Genomic DNA, 24,832 nt, shown 5'->3' on the forward strand with positions numbered 1-24,832 from the left:
AGACCCGCCCCCAAGCACAAGTTTTAGACAAGAAAAGTGCGCTCCGTCACCGCCATCTTGGCTCAATAATAGACCCGCTTCAGTGTGATTCAGACAACGCGGGAGCCACCGAGTCCGCACAGTTTCCGAGCAAAAAAGCCCATGTGGGAGATACGCCCACTCCGACTGTGAGACATGTCATTGGCTAAACGTGCCCCAGCCTTCAACACTTCCCTAATTCCATTGGTCCATGAGGATGCCAGTTTGCAAATAACTCAAACTTCCGACAACCCGATTGGATTATAAAAAAGCACGTGGTCTCTAATGGTCAGTGGATGGAAATACGAGGAAAAAGCCTTCAAAATCAAAGCTTGATTAAAACGTTGCAACACGTTTTTGTCTAATTTGAAACTCTGACGCATTTGAATGAAAAGTATATTACTCATCAATCTTTGTTGTATTCCTCTCTGCATTTTGTTCCAGTTACTACGTGCATATTGGCAATCAAACAATGTATATTGAAAACAACAGGAGGAAGTTATTTATGAGACGTAAGGCGACTTGTATTCGCGACACTTATTCAAAAACAACAGAATGTTATGTTGAGGTAACTTCCTAATGCGATTCTCAAGGAACAGTGATACAGTATTCGTATCTAGCTTTCCCTATGGCTACATGGTTTACGTTTTTTCAAACTCTTGGCTCTTTGGTAGGTCATTAAAAAAATCTTTACAACAAGGAACAGCTAGCACAAAATGCTAAAACACTTGTCACTGGTTCTTCTTATTTTCGCCCGAGGCACATTTTTTTGTACTTTTTCAGCTATTTTCCACCCCGAGGAAGGACCTAGCTAGGGCCGTGTTACTATTGACGTTCCAGTATTCACCTGAGCTGAGTTTTCTTGCTATTTTTACATCTGAAAAGACCAAAGTTTATGTTCTCAGGTAGGCTATCCATTAACATCCTTCCTCTTACGAACTTTCTCTTTCTTTTTTTTAAACCATACTGTTGTATAACATTCCCCTACACAACGATTTAGTATACAGGGTGGGCCAAAGTTTGTACAGTACAGTATTATACTTTAAAAAAAAACTCTTCCATTTTATTGTTTCCTTTTCTTTCCTCATATTTTTCAGATTTCAGACTTTCTGTCGTTCATCCTTCCTGCCTTCCTTCCCTTAGACACGCTTTTTATTCTTCCTTCCTGCCTTCCTTCCTTCACGCGTTTTATATCCATGCATCACCCTCCTGCCTTCTGCTTAATGTTTAAATGTTTGCATAAATGTTTCCTGATGTTTTCCTTCCTGATCTCCTACCTTCCTTTCTACCCTCTTTCCTTCCTTCTGTCCTTCTTCCCCTCTTGCTTTCCTTCCCTTAGACCACCTTTTTATTCATAAATCCTTACTTCCTTCATCACACCCATTTCCTTTTCAAGCATCATTCCATCCTTTCTGCCTTCTTTCCTTTCTCCTTCCTTCCATCCATCCATCCATTTTCTGAGCCGCTTCTCACTAGGGTCGCGGGCGTGCTGGAGCCTATCCCAGCTTTCTCCTTCCTTCCATCTCATATGCGTCTTCTGTCCTTCCTGATTTCCTTCCTTTCATCCTACCTTCCCTTCTGCCGTCATCCTTTTGTTCCGCCTTCGCCCCTTCCCTTGGACACACTTTTTATTTTGCATTCTTTTTTTCTTTTGCTTAAAATTACTTTTGTACTTTCCTTCCGTTGGTACCTGTCCAAAACCGCTTAAGAATCCACTGTCTTTGATCTTTACCCCTAATAATTTGACAGTAATCACAATAATTCTAAAATAAAAATAAGACCACTAAATATTGTTTATATCTACAATATAAAGTAACAATTAAAAAACATGCTTTATGGCCTTTATTGATTTTCCTGCACAGTACTCCTAATTCTTTTGTCTATTCTTCTGTTTTTCCACAGCCTTGCATGTCCATCATGTGGCTGCGTATGACTTTCTTCATGCTATGCACAACTGCTGGAGGATGCACAGATATGTTCAACACATCAGGCCTGCTGCTGGAATTCAGGGCTGTTGATTTTTATGACAAAATAAATTCTGGGAAGATGGTCTTTATGTATTTTGAGACCCAAGGTAGAGCAGTACCACACAAAACCAATTTGCTTAATCCTGAATGCCACGAATGAATAATTTCTTCCTGTTCTCCTCTGTCTTCAGTCTCGCCAACTATCTCGCTCTTCTTGGGGGAATTGAAAAAGTCTGCAGATGTTCTGAAAGATTATGGAATACTCGTGGGCAAGGTAACACATAATTTCATGAGCCTTAAATACTAAGAATGTTTAAATATACAGTATAGGATTATTAGTTTGTAGATGACATTGAGAAGGGTTTCCAATGTGACAGTTATTTTTTTTATTTTTTGTAGATCAACTGCAAAAAGGAGATTGTTCCCTCATACTGCATGAAAGAAAAGGTGGAACACACCGCTTTTCTTTTCAGGTAGGTGGTATGGGAGGTTTAGCGCCCAGTACAGTAAATGAGTAGTTACAGTGGTATTCCCAGTATACACAAATTATTTCTTTCATCGGTGATGATGGTTTTTTTATTAATTTTTTTTAACTCCAAATCTCTCTCTTTGAAGGGGTGGTAAGGAGTTCTTGAGTTTTGATTTGGACACTGTGTTTGACGTCAACTCCATTGTTTCTGAAGTCTTGTTGTAAGTCAGCAAACGCTCCATCAGGCTAAGTATTTATTTAAAAAATAAAAACATGCAGTACATCTTCCCCACTTCTACTTTGTCACGGATAGATTAGATATATTAATAAACTGTGTCCAAACGTTTGACTGGGACTATACATAGTAGGGATGCACCGATACCATTGTTGTCAGACCGAGTACAAGTACTTTGATTTGAGTACTCCCCAATTGTGAATACCGATACTTGATAATGCCATTCTTTCTTGCAATTGTTATGAAAATGTTTTATTATGATCAAATATTCCTCAGAAACACAAAGTTTTCTTTTACATGGCATATGTTTCACTCAAATATAAAACATTTTGAACAACAACTTGTCATTACTTAAATTTTAACATCCAACTAATTGTTCTTGAAATGTACTTTGTAACACAAGGCATTTCAGTTAAATGGTGTTTCAATCTAAGCTCTAGTGGGGACTATGTAAAAAGAGAATTCCTCGCATCTCTGCCTGACAACATTAAGAGAATTAATTCCACAGTATAAAATGAACAAAATAAAATTCTTACAACTGTGTGATTGTAAAGCATTACAATGCAAATGTCAGTTCCTCTAGTCAGCTGTTTTATAATACTGTAGAGAAATAAATAAACCCATTCCCTTTTATTTACAAGGTGTCCCGCTACGTACCTTGTGCAGTTGTTGTCACTGCCAATGTAAACATGACTGGTAGCTACACTGAACTGCAAGCCAGCAATAAATACACAACCAAACGGATAAAAAATAACAATGTAGAAACAAACAAAAAGCAACAAAACTGACTCAGTGATGCAGGGAGTTACCTGCAACACACTTTTGTATGCACAAGACACAAGCAACTACAAATTATTTTGTGGAAAAACTGTGTCTATGTCTGCAAAATGTCACTTTGAAATGTAAAGTTTAAAAAAAAAACTATTAACGACAACTTTTGTGAGCACATTACACGGTAAAGTACAAAAGACATGCAGAATATGAACATCTAATTGTCTTATTATTCCAGACCATCAAGGAAAGTGACTTAGCACTGTGCATGCGGCTCGGCGTGTTCGACGGGGCTTGCAAAAGTCTGCGCTTGCCACCGCAATTGGCGAGTCGCCACCCTGATATGACTTGTGACTATTTTGCAGTCACCTAAAATTGTTGATGTTCATAAAGTATCTCCGTTCCTCACACGGCTGACATAGCTTATACCCGGACGGTACAGCTGCGCCTTGAGATACAAGTGACTCAACTTATGAGTTTTTCAAGATGCCGATGTTTTTGCTCTGTTTTGCAAGTGTGAACTTGACGTAAGAGTGCTGTGTGGTGGTAGCAGAGGTGTGGACTCGAGTCACAAGACTTGCAGTCGAGTCATGAATTTGATGACTTTAGACACGACTTGACAATATGTTACAAGACTTGCACTTGAACAGCAATGACTCGTAACTTCACTTGGACTTGAACCCATTGATTAGAAAAGACTTGCTACTTTGACCAAAGCAATCATAAGCAAAATTTGTAGAGTCTCATTCTACAGCTATATGTGTCACTTATTGTTATACTACAGGAAAATACAACAAGTGACAACATAATGTTGTCTTACTCATTATTTACGAGGTCAATGTGTAACACGCCATTATTGCTGTAGTAAGTTCTTATAATCTTTAGACAGTTACTGTCCTGGTGGGCACACTCTTGTAAAGGAATTGACCAAGACCTCATTCTTTCACACACTTTTAAAGTAATGGCTTCATAAATAAAAAAAACGTACAACATAAATCAGCAATAAATGTGTCAGTTAATTAAGATGTACATTCCACGACCCACTGTTAACATACACAGAAACGATGATGACGATTAACAAGACAATAAGGATCCATCCATCCATCCATCCATTTTCTACCGCTTATCCGAGGTCGGGTCGTGGGGGCAGTAGCTTTAGCAGGGATGCCCAGACTTCCGCCTCGTGACAATAAGGATGTTAATGCATAAAAAAAAAAATTAACATCCACATCGCATTGTGGGAATTGCGCGGCTTCACGTCACGTATGCTTGTTTTCTTTAGCATTAGCAGCGTGCTTTGTGAGCGATCACACAAATAGAGACACGGGGGGATGGCCCTGCGCTGTCTGGTCTTCCTTTATATTACAGTCTGGTTCAGTCAGTGTAGTGTTCTCATGAATCAGTCTTGTATTTCTTTTTTTATTCACTTTATTTGCCAATCAATTAGCACACAGCTATCATCTAGTCGACATGAACCTGCATTCTTGATTCTTTGTGTCTTCTTTGCCTGTTTTTTTTGTAATAGTTTTACATAGTGCCCCCTAGTGTTCCAACTGAGATACCACAGTTGGATAAAACTCCCTTTATAACAAAATGACAAACTTGTGTTCCTCTTTTTACAAATTACCTGATGTTTTTGATACTCACAAAAAATGCCTATTTATGTTTGTGTTTGAAACTGCCTCACAAGAAATGTTTGTAGACAAGGAAATGCAGTTTCTTGCAACATGCACAATGTGAATTTAAGAAAAATATGGTTGATTATATCCATTCCTCCATCCATCCATTTTATACCGTTTAGCCGAGGTGGGCAGTAGCTTTAGCAGCGACGCCCAGACTTCCCTCTCCTCAGCCACTTCATCCAGCTCTTCCGGGGGGATCCCGCGGCGTTCCCAGGCCAGCCGAAGGACGTAGTCTCTCCAGCGTGTCCTGGGTCGTCCCCGGGGTCTCCTCCCGGTGGGACGTGCCCGGAACACCTCACCAGGGAGGGGTCCGGGAGGAATCCGTATCAGATGCCACACCCACCTCATCTGGCCCGTCTTGATGCGGAGGAGCAGCGGCTCTACTCTGAGATCCTCCCGGATGACAGAGGTTTTCACACTATCACTAAGGGAGAGCCCGGACACCCTGCGGAGGAAACTCATTTTGGCCGCTTTTATCCGGGATCTTGTTCTTTCGGTCATAACCCACAGCTCATGACCATAGGTGAGGGTAGAAACGTAGATCGACCGGTAAATCGGGAGCATCACCTTTTGGCTGAGCTCCTTCTCTACCACAACGGATCGATACAAAGTCCGCATCACTGCAGATGCTGCACCGATCTGCCTGTCGATATCCCGTTACATTGTTCCCTCACTCGTGAACAAGACCCCAAGATACTTGAACTCCTCCACTTGGGGCAGGATGTCATCCCCGACCTGGAAAGGGCACGCCACCCTTTTCTCACTGAGGACCATGGTCTCAGATTTGGAGGTGCTGATTCTCATCCCAACTGCTTCACACTCAGCTGCGAACTGCTCCAGTGAGAGTTGGAGGATCGCTGCTTGATGAAGCCAACAGAACCACATCATCTGCAAAAAGCAGAAATGCGATAATGAGGCCACCAAACCGGACCCCCTCTATGCCTCGGCTGCGCCTTGAAATTCTGTCCATAAAAGTTATGAACAGAATCGGTGACAAAGGGCAGCCTTGGCGCAGTCCAACCCTCACCGGAAATGAGTCTGACTTACTGCCAGATATGCGGCCCAAACCCTGACTCCGGTCATACAGGGACCGAACAGCCCGTATCAGGGGGTTCGGTACCCCATGCTCCCGAAGCACCCCCCACAGGACCCCCCCGAGGGACACGGTCGAACGCCTTCTCCAAGTCCACAAAACACATGTAGACTGGTTGGGCGAACTCCCATGCTCCCTCGAGGACCCTGCCGATGGTGTAGAGCTGGTCCATTGTTCCACGGCCAGGACGAAAACCACACTGCTCCTCCTGAATCTGAGATTCGACTTCCTGACGGACCCTCCTCTCCAGCACCCCTGAATAGACCTTACCAGGGAGGCTGAGCAGTGTGATCCCCCTGTAGTTGGAACACACCCTCCGGTCCCCCTTCTTAAAAAGGGGGACCACCACCCCAGTCTGCCAATCCAGAGGCACTGTCCCCGATGTCCACGCGATGTTGAAGAGGCGTGTCAACCAGGACAGCCCCACAACATCCAGAGCCTTTAGGAACTCTGGGCGAATCTCTTCCACCCCCGGTGCCCTGCCACCGAGGAGCTTTTTAACTACCTCGGTGACCTCAAACCCAGAGATAGGGGAGCCCGTCTCAGAGAAACCACACTCTGCTTCCTCATGGGAAGGCGTGTCGGTGGAATTGAGGAGGTCTTCGAAGTATTCTCCCCACCGACTCACAACGTCCCGAGTCGAGGTCAGCAGCGCCCCATCCCCACTATACACAGTGTTGGTGGTGCACTGCTTTCCTCTCCTGAGACGTCGGATGGTGGACCAGAATTTCCTCGAGGCCGCCCGGAAGTCTTTCTCCATGACCTCACCGAACTCCTCCCATACCCGAGTTTTTGCTTCAGCGACCACCAGAGCTGTATTCCGCTTGGCCAGCCGGTACCCATCAGCTGCCTCAGGAGTCCCACAGGCCAAAAAGGCCCAATAGGACTCCTTCTTCAGCTTGACGGCATCCCTCACCGTTGGTGTCCACCAACAGGTTTGGGGATTGCCGCCACGACAGGCACCGACCACCTTACGGCCACAGCTCCGGTTGGCCGCCTCAGCAATGGAGGCGTGGAACATGGTCCACTCGGACTTGATGTCCCCCGCCTCCCCCGGAACATGAGCAAAGTTCTGTCGGAGGTGGGAGTTGAAACTCCTTCTGACAGGGGATTCTGCCAGACGTTCCCAGCAGACCCTCACAATACGTTTGGGCCTGCCACGTCGCACCAGCATCTTCCCCCACCATCGGAGCCAACTCACCACCAGGTGGTGATCAGTTGACAGCTCCGCCCCTCTCTTCACCCGAGTGTCCAAGACATGCGGCCGCAAGTCCGATGACACGACCACAAAGTCGATCATCGAACTGCAACCTAGGGTGTCCTGGTGCCAAGTGCACGTGTGGACACCCTTATGCTTGAACATGGTGTTCGTTATTGACAATCCGTGACGAGCACAGAAGTCCAATAACAGAACACCGCTCGGGTTCTGATCGGGGGGCCATTCCTCCCAATCACGCCCTTCCAGGTCTCACTGTCATTGCCCACGTGAGCATTGAAGTCCCCCAACAGAACAATGGAGTCCCCAGCGGGAGCACTCTCCAGCACCCCTTCCAAGGACTCCAAAAAGTGTGGGTACTCTGAACTGCTGTTTGGTGCATAGGCACAAACAACAGTCAGGACCCGTCCCCCCACCCGAAGGCGGAGGGAGGCTACCCTCTCGTCCACCAGGGTGAACCCCAACGTACAGGCGCCGAGCCGGGGGGCAACGAAGTCCATTGTTTGTCGTCATCATTAGGGGTCTTTGAGCCGTGCTTTGTCTCGTCCCTCACCTAGGACCTGTTTGTCATGGGTGACCCTGCCAGGGGCATAAAGCCCCAGACAACTTAGCTCCTAGGATCACTGGGACAAACAAACCCCTCCACCACGACAAGGTGACGGCTCAAGGAGGGGTGTATTTAAACCAACCAAACAAATTTGCCTTAGGAATGCCCCCACTATCTTAAAGCTAATGCATAATGGAAAACCCCATTGACGGGTAACAAGTTGTATCGATAGTCGTGGTATTAACTCTTTAAGCTAATTAAAGCAAATTTAAGTTAATATTTTAACACAATCGGTGAAGCAACACATGTTGACAGACAAAGTCACGATACTCACATGTTCTTTAACCTCTGCATTACTAATACTGTAGTATTGCAGTTTACTGAATCCCCTGAGAACAGTGGTGACTCTTACTCATATATGTCTGTTTGACTGTTTTATGCTCCACCCCTAGTGGCCAAGGCGGCCACAGCAGAAGGAGCAGCACAATTGATTGAATTGAAGCATTAACCCATGATGCACAAACTGTTTAATCACTTACAATACTTAATTATGTTATTACCCTATGTTTTAATATAATACAATATTATAGAGTACACCACCACCACCCAGTGCGCTCCACCGCTGCTACCACCGCCGGAGAGCATTGGCGCCCCAACCACCAACAGGGCCAGATGCAGGAGCCAGCTGCCACCCAAAAACGGTCATAGCCCGCCAAAAGTGAGCCCATATTAAGCACCCGTCATGAGCAAGGACGGGGGCGAGGGCGCCAAAACAGGGGAAAGGAAGGCGGGACCCAAAGTGCAGCCCGACAACTATTCATTTCAAAGGAGAAAGACGATTTGAGAGACGAGTGTTTTGAGTTACTCGCGTGGTCACAAAATGAATTAAACTCGTTTCTCAAGGCACCACCACCACCGTAAATGTAATGCTGGTGATGAGGTATTGGTGAGTAGTATCAGAGACCTTTTAAAAGCACCGATGGTTGTATCGGTGCATCCCCAGTACATACAGTAGTACACTTAACATTGTCTCAGCCATCTTTAAAATCAGACAAACACATTTTAACAAGTACCTATCTTCGTGGACACGACCTCAGTCGCAATAGTCAGAGTCACAGTTCAGATTCTCTCTTATGTGCAGCTTTAGGTAAACGAACACTGTCTAATTTTCCCTTCAGTGCTATTTTACGCGACGAGGTCAAGTACGTGCATTCAGACGCCGACCTCTTTGTCATGGAGAAGTCAGTCAGAGGGAAAAAGGATATCGTGCTTGCTTATGTCAGCAGTCTGGGCACACAAGGTATGGACATCACGGATCAAATGCACATGCCAGTGTCGTGGTTCATGTAGCTGACTAACTGCAGCAGTAGTAGTACACCATTCATAAGCCATCTTTGTATGATTGGTCATTACTCCAGGGTGTAGACTTCCCACATGACTGATATGGTTGTGCTTTCACTGACTAAGCACATGAAACAACCTGAAATTGCATGTAACTAACTGGGCAGTAAACGTACAGGAAAAGTGCATGAATAATACACAAATAAAACATTACTTACTATTTATTTGGCTCCACTGGTTCTATGTTCTTCACGACATTCTGTATTGTTGTACTGGCAATGGTCAAGGTTTGTGTAACGGTTCTTATTGATTTTCAATCTCAGCTTCACAGTCCCTATTTACTGGTAGACAGCTTTCTATTGATTACACCTCTCGTGTAACTGACATTATATGTCGTTGGCATAGATACTGTTGAAAAACAAAAATACATTTTTTGTCGAAAATAATTTTTGGGGGGACCCATTAAGTACAATTGGACAATTCCCCACACCACACTGGTGAGGAATTACTGGTCTAGGCAGGCAATTAGTTGGGCCTGAATTCACTGTGCCCTTCATTTAGCTGGTTGTGGCTAATTAGTGATAATGACAAGTAGGGATTCAGGATTATACCTAGATCATCTCAATACATAAAATTGGTTTACGTGAGACTTTTTTTTGTCATTCTGATTTAAATCATTCCGACTGAAGAGCTCTGGTCAACTGTTTACATGTGGCGTGATCTAATGTGACCGGGTATATACTGTACATGTGCACTACATTTACTACAATGGGTACGGAAAGTTTTCAGACCCCTTAAATTTTTCAAAGTTTTTTATATTGCAGCCGTTTGTTAAAATCATTTAAGTAATTTTTTTCCACATTAATGTACACACATCACCCCATATTGACAGGAGGAAAAAACGGAATTGTTGAAATTTATGCAGATTTATTAAAAAAGAAAAACTGAACTATCACACAGCCATAAGTATTCAGACCCTTTGCTCAGTGTTTAGTAGAAGCACCCTTTTGAGCCAATACAGCCAAGAGTCTTTTTGGGAATGATGCAACAAGTTTTTCACACCTGGATTTGGGGATCATCTGCCATTCCTCCTTGCAGATCCTCTCCAGTTCTGTCAGGTTGGATGGTGAACGTTGGTGGGCAGCCATTTTCAGGTCTTTCCAGAGATGCTCAATTGGGTTTAAGTCAGGGCTCTGGCTGGGCCATTCAAAAACAGTCACAGAGTTGTTCTAAAGCCACTCCTTTGGTATTTTAGCTGTGTGCTTAGGGTCATTGTCTTTTTTTAAGGTGAACCTTTGACCCAGTCTAAGGTTCTGAGCACTCTGGAGAAGGTTTTCGTCCAGGATATCCCTGTACTTGGCCGCATTCATCTTTTCTTCAATTGCAACCAATCGTCCTGTCCCTGCAGCTGAAAAACACCCCCACAGCATGATGCTGTCACCAACATGCTTCACTTTTGGGACTGTATTGGACAGGTGATGAGCAGTGCCTGTTTTTTTCCACACATGCCACATGCCACTTAGAATTAAGGCCAACAATTTCTAGCTTGGTCTCATCAGACCAGAGAATCTTCTTTCTCACCATCTTAGAGTCCTTCAGGTGTTTTTTAGCAAACTCCATGCGGGCTTTCATGTGTCTTGCACTGAGGAGAGGCTTCCGTCGGGCCACTCTGCCATAAAGCCTTGATTGGTGGAGGGCTGCAGTGATGGTTGACTTTCAAGAACTTTCTCCCATCTCCCGACTGCATCTCTGGAGCTCAGCCACAGTGATCTTTGGGTTATCTTTACGTCTCTCACCAAGGCTCTTCTCCCCCAATTGTTCAGTTTGGCTGGACGGCCAGCTCTAGGAAGGGTTCTGGTCGTCCTAAACGTCTTCCATTGCAGGATTTTGGAGGCCACTGTGCACTTAGGAACCTTAAGTGCAGCAGACATTTTTTTGTAACCTTGGCCAGATCTGTGCTTTGCCACAATTCTGTCTCTCAGCTCTTCAGGCAGTTCCTTTGACCTCATGATTCTCATTTGCTCTGACGTGCACTGTGAGCTGTAAGGTCTTTTCTAGACAGGTGTGTGGCTTTCCTAATCAAGTCCAATCAGTATAATCAAACACAGCTGGACTTTAATGAAGGTGTAGAACCATCTCAAGGATGATCAGAAGAAATGGACAGCACCTGAGTTAAATATATGAGTGTCACAGCAAAGGGTCTGAATACTTTTGGCTGTGTGATATTTCAGTTTTTCTTTTTTAATAATTCATCATAAATTTCAACAATTTCTGTAAATATGGGGTGCTGTGTGTACATTAATGAGGAAAAAATGAACTTAAATTATTTTAACAAATGGCTGCAATATAAAAAAAGAGTGAAAATTTTAAGTGCGTCTGGAAACTTTGCGTACCCACTGTACATTTCATTTTCGGAACAGCCATGTGACATTCGCACATCTACATAAACTTCACGTCAATTATCAAGATGGAGGTCCGTCGTCTATTCAGCACAGTAGTTGGGATTGTTTTTCCACTTTTATTAAAACAACAGCTTGATAAAAAAATAAATTACAAGTAGTTAAAAACAAGATCTCCGTGGCATACGAGCTCAAGTTGAAAGCTGCCATGTTTACGTGTGTAAATAATGTCACCATGCATTTGCATCAAGACAGAGCATGCACAACAAGCAGAGCGCAGCCCGGCGCTATTCCAATTAGCGGTTTACACGACGAAAATTGACTTCTGATCAGTTTGACAAAAGGAATATTTCACCCCTGTGAATCTAAATTAAATTCCATTTGGATTCTTCCTGTTTATTCCGATTGAGGTGTTTATATGGCGCATTTTCATGCGGTTTGGGCTTCTAAACCGATTATAATCAGAATGCAGGGCTCCATGTTAACCCCGCTATAGTGACCATCCCAGCCCTCAGTACACGGAACGTGTAATACGGCTCCTGGTGGACAGCCGATTTAATTTGATACTTTACCTATTGTGTCGTATTTTATTATTTCAGAGCACAGATCAGTAATGGAGACAGCTTATGTGTACGGATCCAAATACCAGTTCATCCTCATAACTGGAGGCCCTGTCTTGAAGCACTTAGGGTATGTTTGTCTTCTCTTCATCATGTCTTTGTGAATGATGAAAATAATTCAGAATTCTCTTTTTTTATCCTAAATTTTCAAAAATGAATTGATTAAAATGATTGTCAGCGCTTCTCTCTTTTCCTTTCAGTGTTCACAGAGCATCTCCTTTGTCTCGAGTATGGTTCCTCCACTGCAGGGCTCCCAACTCTGAGCGCTGCCCTCTGACACCTATGAGGACACCACTGTCAACACTAAACCTGCACACCTTCCTGCAAATCATGGAGGCTCCACTCTTGGTAACCAGGCCACTTCCATTCTCAAAGAATGCCAAAGGAAAGCAACAAATATTTAAAAGCCTCATGATTTATTTTAGGTGGCACGGTGGACCATTGGTTAGCACATCTGCCTCACAGTTCTAAGGACCCGGGTTCAAATCTGGCCTAGCCTGTGTGGAGTTTGCATGTTTTCCCCCGTGCCTGCGTGTGTTTTGTCTGGGTCCTCCGGTTTCCTCCCACATCCCCAAAACATGCATGGTAGGTTAATTGATGACTCTAAATTGCCCATAGGTGTGAATGTGAGTGTGAATTGTTGTTTGTTTATCTGTACCCTGAATTTGGCTGGCGACCAGTTCAGGGTGTACCCCGCCTTTGGCCCATAGATAGCTGGGATAGGCTCCCGGACGCTCAGTGACCCTAGTGAGGATAAGCGGTATGGAAAATTAAATAAAAAATAAAAATTTTGTATCTTCTGCTGCTTTATTTGTGTCAACAGTCAGAAGTATATGAAGACCCCTCTGCTGTTCCAAGTCCGCAGTTTCCCTACCAACAGATCCCCCAGGTCTTTCTGTTCTCACATTCCGAAACGGAGCAACTAGATCGGGACACGGCTGACACTCTGGCCTGGAGGCTGCGTGGCCTCGCCCTACTGACGCTAGTGCACAGGTAACGTGCAATGTACTTGTACTTGATCTGTGGTCTCGTACATTTTTTTTAATGAATTGGTTTATTGGAGCGGATATTTGTCTATATGTTATCAGGAAGAGTCCTATGGTGAAAACGCCTGTTGAATATAACGCTGCTTACAGGCTGCCAGACAAGGTTCGGTAATTGTTTACAATAAATATTTCTATATACAGTGGTGCCCTGAGATACAAGTGACCCCGACTCAGGCGTTTTTTGAGACACGTTAAGACGATTTTTGCTTTCACTTGTAGCGTAGATTTGTCATACGAGCACTTTACGTAGCACTGAACTCACTTCATAACAAGCAGCATTCTGGCAGAGAGTAAACCATTCTTCAAAAAAGAGGCTTCAAGCTGTTTATTGCTACTCCCAGTTGAAGTTTACTGGAAAACTAAACTAAAAACGAGAATTACACGTTTATTTAAAACCTCCACATAGCCTTGTCTTATTGAAGTCTATTTAGCTTAATACGAATGCTAACAAGGGAACCACAAGCATACAAACAATATAACAATACTCATAGGCATACAGTACATTATTATAGAGTGCTATTTTTTTCTTATTGAAAAACATTTAAAAAACTGGAAGGCTGCAACTGATTAATGGCATTTTCATTCATTTCAATAGGGAAAGACGATTTGCAATACGAGTATTTTAAGTTACGAGTGTGGTCCCAGATCAAAATGAAGTCATATTTCAAGGCACCACTGTATTTTCAGCACCCTTTTTATTTACCTTGCTGGCTGTGTTATACTTCCTTCCTTCTAGGGGTCTGAGGTTAAGTATTTAACCTTAGACAACCTGGATGAGCTCTTGGACCTCTTCCTCTGTAATGAGGGAGATGAAATCCAAGATGAGGAGTTGGAGGAGGAAGAGTGTAATATTGAGGAAGATGTGTCTAATGGTAACATGGAGACATTCAGATAGATGAACAGAAGCCATGGAAGAAGGAGGCTGAGAGAGATATGTTTTTTTTTTCTCCAGGGGAGTTAGAAGACGAGATTGTGGCATCTGTCTATGTGAACCGAGGCCACGTGGTGCACATGGCCTCCATTACCCAACTGACGTCTGATGACTTCGCCGACACAGTAGTTCAGAGTGGCCTCACGGTGGTGCTTTTCTACCTCAAATGTATGTATCTGTCCCCCCTCTCTCCTGGTGCATTGTCCTTGAACACCGTTCACTTTATTTCATCCATCCATCCATTTTCTTTACCGCTTATCCTCACAAGGGTCGCGGGAGTGCTGGAGTAAGAGCAAGTGCAGATCCATGCCAAGGCTTGTCAAAACATTTGAAATGTTGTCCAGTGTATTACCAGATTAATTCTAACTGCCCTCTGATAAGACTCTTATGGCGTCTTCTTAGGTATTAGAATCTTACTTTGAGTGAACAAATTTCAAATTGCCCTGAAACGAAATTGTCAAAGAAAGTGTCTGAAAATGTTTAACAGGACTTCCCATCCATTTTCTGTACCGCTTATCCTCACTAGGGTCTCGGGCGTGCTGGAGCCTAAGAAGAGGCGGGGTGTACCCCGCCTCTTCGTGCGAGAGGCGGGGTACACCCTTAAGAGAATTTGTGGGCAATTTAGAGTCTTCAATTAACCGACCATGCATGTTTTTGGAATGTGGGAGGAAACCAGAGTACCCAGAGAAAACCCACGCAGACACGGGGAGAGCATGTAAACTCCACACAGGCGAGGCCGGATTTTTATCCCTGGGTCTTCAGAACTCTGAGGCAGATGTGCTAATTGTAATTAATGGTTGCCCATTAATATTTTATACAACTGTCACCAAAACAGACCATCATAAAAATAAATCCATGTTGCTATATCAAAAACCATGAACAGGAAGTCCGTATATCTATTCATCCATCCATCCATTCATTCATTTTCTGTCACTCATCCTGTTCAGGGTCACAGGGAAGCTGGAGCCTATTCCAGCTAATTTTTGGGTGATAGGCAGACTACCATGGATTGGTCACTACGGTGGCCTGGAAGTGCAAAACAATATAACAAATTGTGAAACACTTCTACATTTCAGAAAACAAATTACCAAAAGCTGAAACACTTTTACATTTCAGAAAACAAATTAACAAAAAACGAAACACTTTTACTTTTCAGAAAACATACTAACAAAAGCAGAAACACTATTACAAAAGACGAAACAAATTACAAAAGACACCCACAAAGGGAACGTCCCAGTTTCACAGACATTCTTAGAAATCCCACGCGCTTTCTGGGCAAGACGCGTCCCGCTTCAACATGACTGGCTCTTGGATCGTGGGAAAGGTAATTTACGCAGATATAATGAGATGTCCATCCCAAATATATATATATATATATATATAAAAAAAAGTTTGTCATGGTTAGGTTTAGGATTAGGGTTGGGGTTAAGGCAGTTTAGGATGAGTTAAGGTTAGGATTATGGTGGTTAAGGCTGGCGCACACCGAGCACCGCTGCCAAACCCGACTGAATTATGGCGCAGTGTGCGTGGTTTGGGAACTGATTCCTTGAGCGGCCGATCGGTCGGCCACTGGTTTTGATGCGATTAAAAATTATAATCTCCGTTGCACCGGCGTCTTCACGTCCCAGTTTACATTTAATCAAAATGCACGGTGAAAATACATTTCCGGGTTTGCGAGCACAAGCCATATAAATAGTACGTAAAGCATCAAATGTTGTTTAACATCAATGCTTAAACTATATTCATAATGTACAACCCCAATTCCGATGACGTGGGACGTTGTGTTAAACATAAATAAAAACAGAATACAATGATTTTCAAATCATGTTCAACCTATATTTAATTGAATACACTACAAAGACATGATATTTAATGTTCAAACTGATCAACTAGATTGTTTTTTGCAAATAATCATTAACTATGGCTGCAACACGTTCCAAAAAAGCTGGGACAGTTGGCAAAAAAGACTGAGAAAGTTGAGGAATGCTCATCAAACACCTGTTTGGAACGTCCCGCAGGTGAACAGGCTAATTTGGGAACAGGTGGGTGCCATGATTGGGTATAAAAGGAGCAGCCCGGGGTATCCCCCCAGATCCCCCCTACAGTTTTTTTTTTGTTTGTTTGTTTTTTGGTCACCTTTTTCATGCCTTTGGTGTTTGCATGTCTCTTAACTCTTAATCTATCTTTATATGGTTTAATAAATGTGATCAAGAACAATATATTGTATATACAGAATCAAACGCCTATACAGGCTCGCTGTTCAGGGCGTCCATACCTACCATCGCTATTTGGGATGGACATTTCGTTACATCTGCGTAGCCTACCCTTCCCGTCATGCAGGAGCCCATCATGTTGAAGCGTGGGATTTCTAAGAATGTCTGTGAAATGGGACTTTCCCTTTCCAGGTGTCTCGTCTTTTGTAAAAGCGTTTCTGCTTTTGTTAATTTATTTTCCGATATGTAAAAGTGTTTCGCAATTTGTTATTTTGTTTTGCACTTCCAGGCCATTGTAGGTCACCACTCACCAGTCAATAACAGGGCGAAGATGAACATCAAACATTCTTATTCCCATGCACACCTCTAGTCACTGAGTGAGAATCAATTCCACATCGGTTGCACAAATACAGTATTGATTAAACCTACTAAAGCACTATGTAAATCGTATTAATTGTAGTTTTGTAATGTTACCACCAGGGGACGCCGTTTCAATTGCCTTCCTCAGGTCGTTTACAGAAGTGGCAGAGAGGCTTGCAGGTAAACACTAGCACTCAGCATGACGCGTTTTCTACTCTTTAATACATAAATGCAAGTGATCTTAGTTCTATGTCCATGCTGAAGCTTCTTTTTAACGCCACATGTTCTAGATGCTGACATTGCTGGTGTTACCATGAGCGCAGTGGATTGTGGAGAATGGACAGACCTCTGCGCTGCTCAGCCTGTCGGCTCTCTCCCAGTCTCATTCCAGCCCATCACTGCCTTTCCAAGTGTCCTGCTGCTCCGCCCTCGGGAGCCAATTCAGGAGTACAGGGGAATGTTGGGATGTGAGCCGCTGCATCGCTTCATTTTGCTGTGAGAGGCGAATGTATTACTTTCCTTAAACTGTATGTTGGATGAAAGGGAACGGTGAAACGATGGTTTAGAGAGTTTGGCTTACAGCCTTCCACTAAAAAAATAGATACTATAATGCAGGAAAACGTTTGGACACCCCTGCTCTAATGCCACATTTGACATAATTAGCAGTTACTGAGGAACTATACAAATGTTACCTCAGGGGCTGTGAGCAGTTTGTGGGATAATAACACGAATGAGTGAATAATGCATTGGCATGTTTTTGTCGCTGACTACACCTTTAAAGCTACTGTGTTGTCCCATAGTATTATGGTTTTTAATTGAAAAATGTCTGGACTGAGAAAAGCTTCGTAGATGAACTTCCCATTTTGTTCTGGGATGAATTGTAATCATTAACATACTTAATAATAATAATGACAAACATTACAGTGAATAGGCTTTACATTTTCTTTTCAAATCACATTGTTCTATCGAGTTATAGAAACCCATTAATTCAATTTTAAATTTAAGGGCTACATGCGATATAAATGAGGGAAGACATGTTTTTGACAAATGGCATTAGTGTGACTTGTCAGTGTTTATGTAATAAACCTAAAAAGACCTTGCATTTACCATTTATTCTGGTCAGGATGACAGGGTTGCAGGAGTGTATCTCAGCAAAACTAGGGTGGGAAGTGGGATACACCCTGGACTGATCAACTGTTAATCCCAAGACCGACACAAATAGGCAGGCAACCATTCACAATCTTCACTGAACCTAAAATGCATGGTTTTGGACTGTGCGAAGATGCTAGATCACATGAAGAGAATTCACACAAGCGCAAAGAGAACAGCTCTACATACACAGAAAGCTATGATCTTAGATTCAAACCCAGGACCTTCTTGCTCTAAGGCAGAGCTGTCCCCTCGTGGGCCATTATGAAGTCATTATATTATTATGTGCAGGATACAGAATTTCCCCTGCAATTTGTCGCTATATATTTTTTTTTAACAGATGTAATTTGAAATCATTCGTCATGCACAATAGTGACAACCAAATATTTAAGTACAGTGGTGCCTTGAGATACAAGCATAGATCATTTTACACTTGAGACTATGTAAGTCCTGGGATGCACATGTGATGGAAATAATGAGTCCCAGCCCTGGAACAATGAGTCCCTGCAATTTATTATCACAGAATACAATCGCAGTAATCCTCCGCTCCATTGCTGTTCTTGCTTCATGGTCCCGTTATATTGCAGATTTTTATTACAGTTCTTAATCTTTAATCTTTATTTTTTTTATACTGTTTGTACAATGTTTTTGTGTTCGCCATTTCTCTCGTTCTCTTTCAATATATTGTGTGTTTACGACTGACACGATGGCAATTTTTTTTAGAAAAAAATAAATTCCCAAAAACTTTTAATATAAACGATAGTATTGATGTTTTTTCTGTGCTACTGAATGATATGATAATGTCATAATATCAATATAGTGATAATTCTTCATTGTGCTCTAATCATCCATCCATCCATCCATTTTCTGAACCGCTTCTCCTCACTAGGGTCGCGGGCGTGCTGGAGCCTATCCCAGCTATCATCGGGCAGGAGGCGGGGTACACCCTGAACTGGTAGCCAGCCAATCGCAGGGCACATAGAAACTAACAAGCGTTCGCACTCACATTCACACCTACGGGCAATTTAGAGTCTCCAATTAATGCATGTTTTTGGGATGTGGGAGGAAACCGGAGTGCCCGGAGAAAACCCACGCAGGCACGGGGAGAACACGCAAACTCCACACAGGCGGGGCCGGGGATTGAACCCGGGTGCTCTAATCATATAGAGCATGATAAAGAATTGTACACATCCTACAAATTCAAACATATGAGCACAACTGTGAAATGTTCTCTCATTGACTAAATAAAAGTCAGGCTGCATTTCACAATAAGCTCAAGAAAAGCGAAAGTTATACGTGTTTAAATGAAGTGCCGAATTTCATTCATTCATCTTCCGTTCCGCTTATCCTCACTCGGGTCGCGGGCGTGCTAGAGCCCATCCCAGCTATCTTCGGGCGAGAGGCGGGGTACCCTGAACTGGACGCCAGCCAACCGCAGGGCACATATTAACAAACAACCATTCGCACTCACATTTACACCTATGGGCAATTTAGAGTAATCAATTAACCTACTATGCGTGTTCTTGGGATGTGGGAGGAAACCGGAGTACCCGAAGTAAAACCACGCAGACACTGGGAGAACATGCAAACTCCACACAGGCGAGGCCAGGATTTGAACCTCGGTCCTCAGAACTATGAATCAGACATGCTTACTAGACGTGCTAACCAATCATCCACCGTGCTGCCCAGTGCCGAACTTAAGAAAGATAAAGATTCCCATTTTCTGTTTGGCATCTCGATACAACACTGAAGTGTCAAACAATTTTACGTATTTTGATTTGACAAATCTTAACTGAACCATTTTAGAGGTTATGTTTTTTTCAAAACCTTTGTTTTTGTTCATAATGGCGTTTCACAAATTATATGATCTTTTATTCAGAGTTCCCATTGGGAACTTCCCACTGAGAAATACAAACAAAAATGACTCCCCATTCCATTTGAAGTGCCATTTGTTCGAAATGTTCTCTTCCTTTGTCAGTCGTTTTCTGATCTTTCTCCGTCTTTAACTCAATATTATGAGGTGAGCTTTGTGTAAACATACAAAGATAGACAAGTTGGTGGAGGGGTTTTTGGTTTGACAGAAAACAGCTGTGCCGTTCCGACATTGGGAATAGTGCCCGCTCACTACCTGCACCATGCGATTGATGCAGGTCAAACTTGATGTTATTTAATGTTTGTGACCAAGGATGTAAGGAAAGAAATGTGATGATGTTTCTGAGGGCGCATGACAGGACCCCTATAAAATAGTGTTTTCAATTTGCAGTGTTGAAGTGGTGAACCCCAAAATGATAAACGTTTCACGGCGCCGCATGTATGTCTGTATGTCCATTGTCCTTCATCCAGGAGCCGCCCGGCGTCCCCCCAGCTACTGTCTACTCACCAGGAAGTGACATCATTCCTTCATGGAGCGCCTCATCCTGAGCTAACGGGCTACTACCCTGACAGAGTAGTTGGACTATTTAGGACGCATACACATTCAGGTAATAAAGTAATTGTCTGTGTCATCTGTATAGATAACCATGCACTCAGATAGTGCAAATAAAATTATCCTTTAAAAAAAAAAAAAAAAAAAAGTTTAAACCATGTCATGATGTATGACTGTAATGTGTGCTAGTAAAAGATGGATTATGAGCTCGTGGGATGCAATGGCCATGTGTCTCGTTGTTTTGGCAGGTGTGCCAGTGTTTAATGAAGCAGCAAAGTCATTGCAAGGGAAGGTGCTGAGCGCCATGCTGACAGATGTGTTGGCACAGGAATGGTACGCGCTATGAATTGTTCCTTCTGTTCAAGGTTGTACCAGGGCATTGAATTCCACTGCTGCTTTTTCTTCAAGTTCACTGTAAAATAAATACAGTATCTTCAAGAATATCTTTTATTTTTAATGCAAAATCATTACTGTTCATTCTTGATAAGAGCTATTGCTCTATTATGCTAAAATATTATGGACTAGGTTTTATTAAAAGCGACTATTTGTATGTCACTGCTTGCATTACCCGAAGGTATCTAAAGTGAGTATACCCCTCTTTTCTTGGGAAAACACTGAAGAAAGGGTACTTTGTTGCAATGTAAAGTCGTCAGTGTACAGCTTGTAGAACATTGTAAATTTACTGTCCCCTCAAAGTAACCTGTAAACCGATAGCAACAAAGGTGAGTGCACCCCTAAGTGAAAAGGTCCTAATTTTGCCCAAAGTGTCAATAATTTGTGCAGCCCCAATTATTTTCCTGCACTGCCTGAACTCTCTTGGTTATCGACTTCACCAGAGTTTCACAGGTTGCCACTGGAATCCACTTCCACTCGTTCATCATGGCATCATAGAGCTGGTGAAAAAATAGAAATCTTGTGCTTCTCCACAGAGGAGGATGAGGATGCTGCACACATGCTGCTTTTCAGCATCATTGGAGACATACTTGGTCAGTCCATCACCTTTAACCTCAGCTTCTTTAGCAAAGCTTTGGTCATTGTGGAGATGTGTTTGGGGTTTTTATCATGTTGGAGTACTGTGGTCGACCAAGCGAGCACTGTTGTGAGTGGAACCTGTCCTGTTAAACTCTGCTGCATGGTCTTGGCCACCATACTGCAGCTCAATTTTAGGGTGTTGGCAGTCTTCTTATAGCTTAGGCCATCTTTATGTAACGCAACAATTCTTTATTTCAGATCCTCAAAGAGGTCTTTTCCATTAAGTGCCCTATTGAAATTACAGTGACCAGTATGAGAGAGCAATAACACCGAATTTAACACACCTTGTAACACTAACCAGTCACATGCCAACATGGAGAGAAAATGGCTAATTGGCCCAATTTCAACATTTTCGCGTAGCGTTGTAGTCACTTTTGTTGCAAGTGGTTTAGACATTAGAAGGAACAGTTAATTTGAATACATTGTAATTTATCGGTCAGTATCTCACAAAAGGTGTGTACTCACTTGTGAGCTACTGTACATGGTATTTGTGTGTGTGTGCGTGTGTGTCTGTGTATGTGTGCAATCCATATGTGCTTTGCAGGGCTGCCGATCTCGCTGTCAACCTTCCTGCAGTATTAGTGTTTCCGTCTTGGAGGGGACACTCCCGGCCCTCTGTGTTGTCCCTGTTCGTCTCCGTGGATAACTTGGTCTCCCATATTGAAGCGGCACTGCTGCATCCTTTGGTAATTTTTATTTTAAACTTTGTGAACCTCAATCAAATCTCAGTTGAAGCTCTATGGGAGTGAAGCGGTAATACCGTAATAAATAATAGCCTCAGAAAATAGTCTCATCAGAGCCCTAACAGATCTGAGACTAAGCTGCCTTTTTTTTTTTTCAACATAGCAAATTGAATATTGGTGCTATTGGAGCCGCTCGAGCACTGTCTGTAAAACTGGAATTTTCCTGTCACTGTTCTGCCAAGGTTGAATGATTTTCTGGTTTCAGAAGTAGTATCAGATCTGTAAGAAAGGCAAGACAGAAACTGTGAAAGAGTCTTCTACAATACCGGGACCATTTTGTCTTATGTATGAACTACTTGTCAGTGCGGTTTTATACGGAACAGCAATCAAGAAAAGAAGGCAGAAAAATCACAGCTTTAACAAGCTGTGTAAAAGGGCTGTATAAATGATAACCATGCAAACATGCTTAATACATTTTTAGAAGTGAGTTAGATTCAGGCGGCACCGTGACCGTCTGGTTAGAGCGTCCTCACAGTTCTGAGGACCGGGGTTCAATCCCTGGCCCTGCGTGTGTGGAGTTTGCATGTTCTCCCCGTGCCTGCGTGGGTTTTCTCCGAGCACTCCGGTTTCCTCCCACATCCCAAAAGCATGCATGGTAGGTTGATTTACAACTCTAAATTGCCCGTAGGTGTGAATGTTAGTGCGAATGGTTGTTTGTTTGTATGTGCCCTGCGATTGGCTGGCAACCAGTTCAGGGTGTACCCCGCCTCCTGCCCGATGATAGCTGGGATAGGCTCCAGCGCTCCCGCGACCCTTGTGAGGATAAGCGGCTCAGATAATGGATGGATGGATGGAGTTAGATTCAAGATGAGGTCCAGGCCACAGATATCAACACCATGTGTGGATACAAGGTCATGATAACATGAATAATTTAATTGAATATTTGCTTCTCCCACATTCATGTTTTTTTCCCTCTGTTGTATTGTCAGCCTGAGTTGACAGTGGAAAACCTGCCATCCTTCCTCAACCTGGGAAAAGCCCTTCTCCTGCTGTTTGTTGGAGAAGAGGAGGACGAGATTGGACTGAAGCAGAACAAGGTGCTGCTGGAGGAAATGAGAGACATGTTGGAATTGGGAGGCGAGAGGATGGAGCGCTACTTGACCTGCTGGATCCACCTGTATGCAGCATTTCCATTATACATAACATGATTATATATTTGTTAAGTGTGTTTGTTAGTGTATGTGCGTATTGGCCCTTAAATATGGAGCTTTGAAATCTGTGATGGTCCACTGGCTTATCAAATTATAATAATAATATTATACACTGGCTTAAATTTTGTACCTGAAGATTAGATGCGAAGGTAGTAAACTCAATGTTAAAATACAACTGCCCCCCTCCCCAACCCCCGCCCTTCAGCCCATAACGGTCGCCCATATCAAAAACCGCCCCTGTGTGTGCATGAAGATTTACTGCTCAAAAATACTTTAAACTGACTTGACCTTGTCAGAACAATATGCAAATGTAATATAGTATTGGCTTACTCCAAATCTGCAGTTCATTGCTCTCACACATTATTGTGCCTATTAACATTCACATTATTACAAATATTTAGGTGATTAGGGGACTAACTGACGCAAAACAAGGGGAAATCCTCTGATAGCAAGATGACATGTTTCAACAATGACGTCACTGTCAAAACATGGCAGTTTGGTATCAGAGGATGTCCCAGCATGCTTAGCGCATACATGCAAATCAGTCGCCTTTCGGCGAAGTTCGGCCTTTTGAACTCAAAATAGGCCATTTACGTGAATTGTATAGATCTGATGAGTTTTTCCGGGGGGGTCGCTGTCGTCATAGGCTGTTTCGTACTCCTTGAATGCTGGCAACTAGATCCATTCCACACATCCACCATCGACACAGATGTAATTTCTGAATATTACTCCGCGGCGGACTAATGTGGAATGGCATTGGCCTGAGGTGCCGCCTGTACGCTCGGAACCTGCTTTGGATAAGTCACAGGAGTTGATGAGACCAAAAAAAAAAAAAAAACTTCCGCTGCTTCTGCTGTTAAGAAGTAACGGTACTTTTACTCTGTTACAATGATCTAAATGTTGCTGGCTACTTTTATTTATCAATTATTGCTTATTTATCAACTATTTTGTGCGTGAGACTACGACTTTCACTTCCGCATTGGGCGCTGTTTGCTCCAATCCAATTTAAGCGGGAGTGCCCTGTAAGCCTACCAATCAATCAAACGACACAAGAAAGTCACATGACCTCACACGTCTTCTATTGGGCTTCCCAGCATAGGTATTAACACTACATAAGCCAGTCCGGCTGATCGTCGTGCCTACGTGGCCGCCATGTTGGGAAGGTCGTCGTTACCATTGAAGGCAACGGCGCGTGACTCGTTTTTACATTTAGATGAACAAAAACATCAGGAAAAAAAAAAGCTGAAGTTACTCACTATTTACTCAATACTTGAGTCATTATTTCACTGTGTACTTTTTACTCTTACTCAGGTAATTCTTTGGAGGACTAATTTTGACTTTTACCTGAGTCACATTATTGTCAAGTAACAGTACTCTTACTTGAGGACAATGTTTGGCTACTCTCCCCAGCTCTGCAGCGGACA

The 24,832-nt window shown here is 43.0% G+C and overlaps 1 protein-coding gene across 6 annotated transcripts in view; it reads left to right on the forward strand.

The window, feature by feature from the left end:
* The window catches only part of txndc16 (thioredoxin domain containing 16), a 38,391-nt gene that overhangs the window by 521 nt on the left and 13,038 nt on the right, over window positions 1-24,832 (forward strand). For 3 of the 6 annotated variants that reach the window (XM_061683343.1, XM_061683377.1, XM_061683386.1), the window contains exons 1-18: window positions 375-688; window positions 1,921-2,092; window positions 2,177-2,259; window positions 2,385-2,458; window positions 2,601-2,675; window positions 9,177-9,298; window positions 12,338-12,428; window positions 12,559-12,706; window positions 13,182-13,351; window positions 13,447-13,507; window positions 14,141-14,276; window positions 14,357-14,503; window positions 17,029-17,088; window positions 17,199-17,403; window positions 20,401-20,537; window positions 20,731-20,815; window positions 22,059-22,200; window positions 23,187-23,374. In XM_061683343.1, coding sequence (XP_061539327.1) covers window positions 647-688; window positions 1,921-2,092; window positions 2,177-2,259; window positions 2,385-2,458; window positions 2,601-2,675; window positions 9,177-9,298; window positions 12,338-12,428; window positions 12,559-12,706; window positions 13,182-13,351; window positions 13,447-13,507; window positions 14,141-14,276; window positions 14,357-14,503; window positions 17,029-17,088; window positions 17,199-17,403; window positions 20,401-20,537; window positions 20,731-20,815; window positions 22,059-22,200; window positions 23,187-23,374 — 2,138 coding nt within the window. In that variant the 5' untranslated portion in view covers window positions 375-646. Of the gene's footprint in view, window positions 1-374; window positions 924-1,920; window positions 2,093-2,176; window positions 2,260-2,384; window positions 2,459-2,600; window positions 2,676-9,176; window positions 9,299-12,337; window positions 12,429-12,558; window positions 12,707-13,181; window positions 13,352-13,446; window positions 13,508-14,140; window positions 14,277-14,356; window positions 14,504-17,028; window positions 17,089-17,198; window positions 17,404-20,400; window positions 20,538-20,730; window positions 20,816-22,058; window positions 22,201-23,186; window positions 23,375-24,832 lie in introns of those variants that run through there. The other 3 variants (XM_061683351.1, XM_061683360.1, XM_061683368.1) reach the window with 3 other exon arrangements.

This window comes from Phycodurus eques, chromosome 1 (assembly GCF_024500275.1).
Source record: "Phycodurus eques isolate BA_2022a chromosome 1, UOR_Pequ_1.1, whole genome shotgun sequence".
In the NCBI taxonomy this organism is placed as follows: domain Eukaryota; kingdom Metazoa; phylum Chordata; class Actinopteri; order Syngnathiformes; family Syngnathidae; genus Phycodurus; species Phycodurus eques.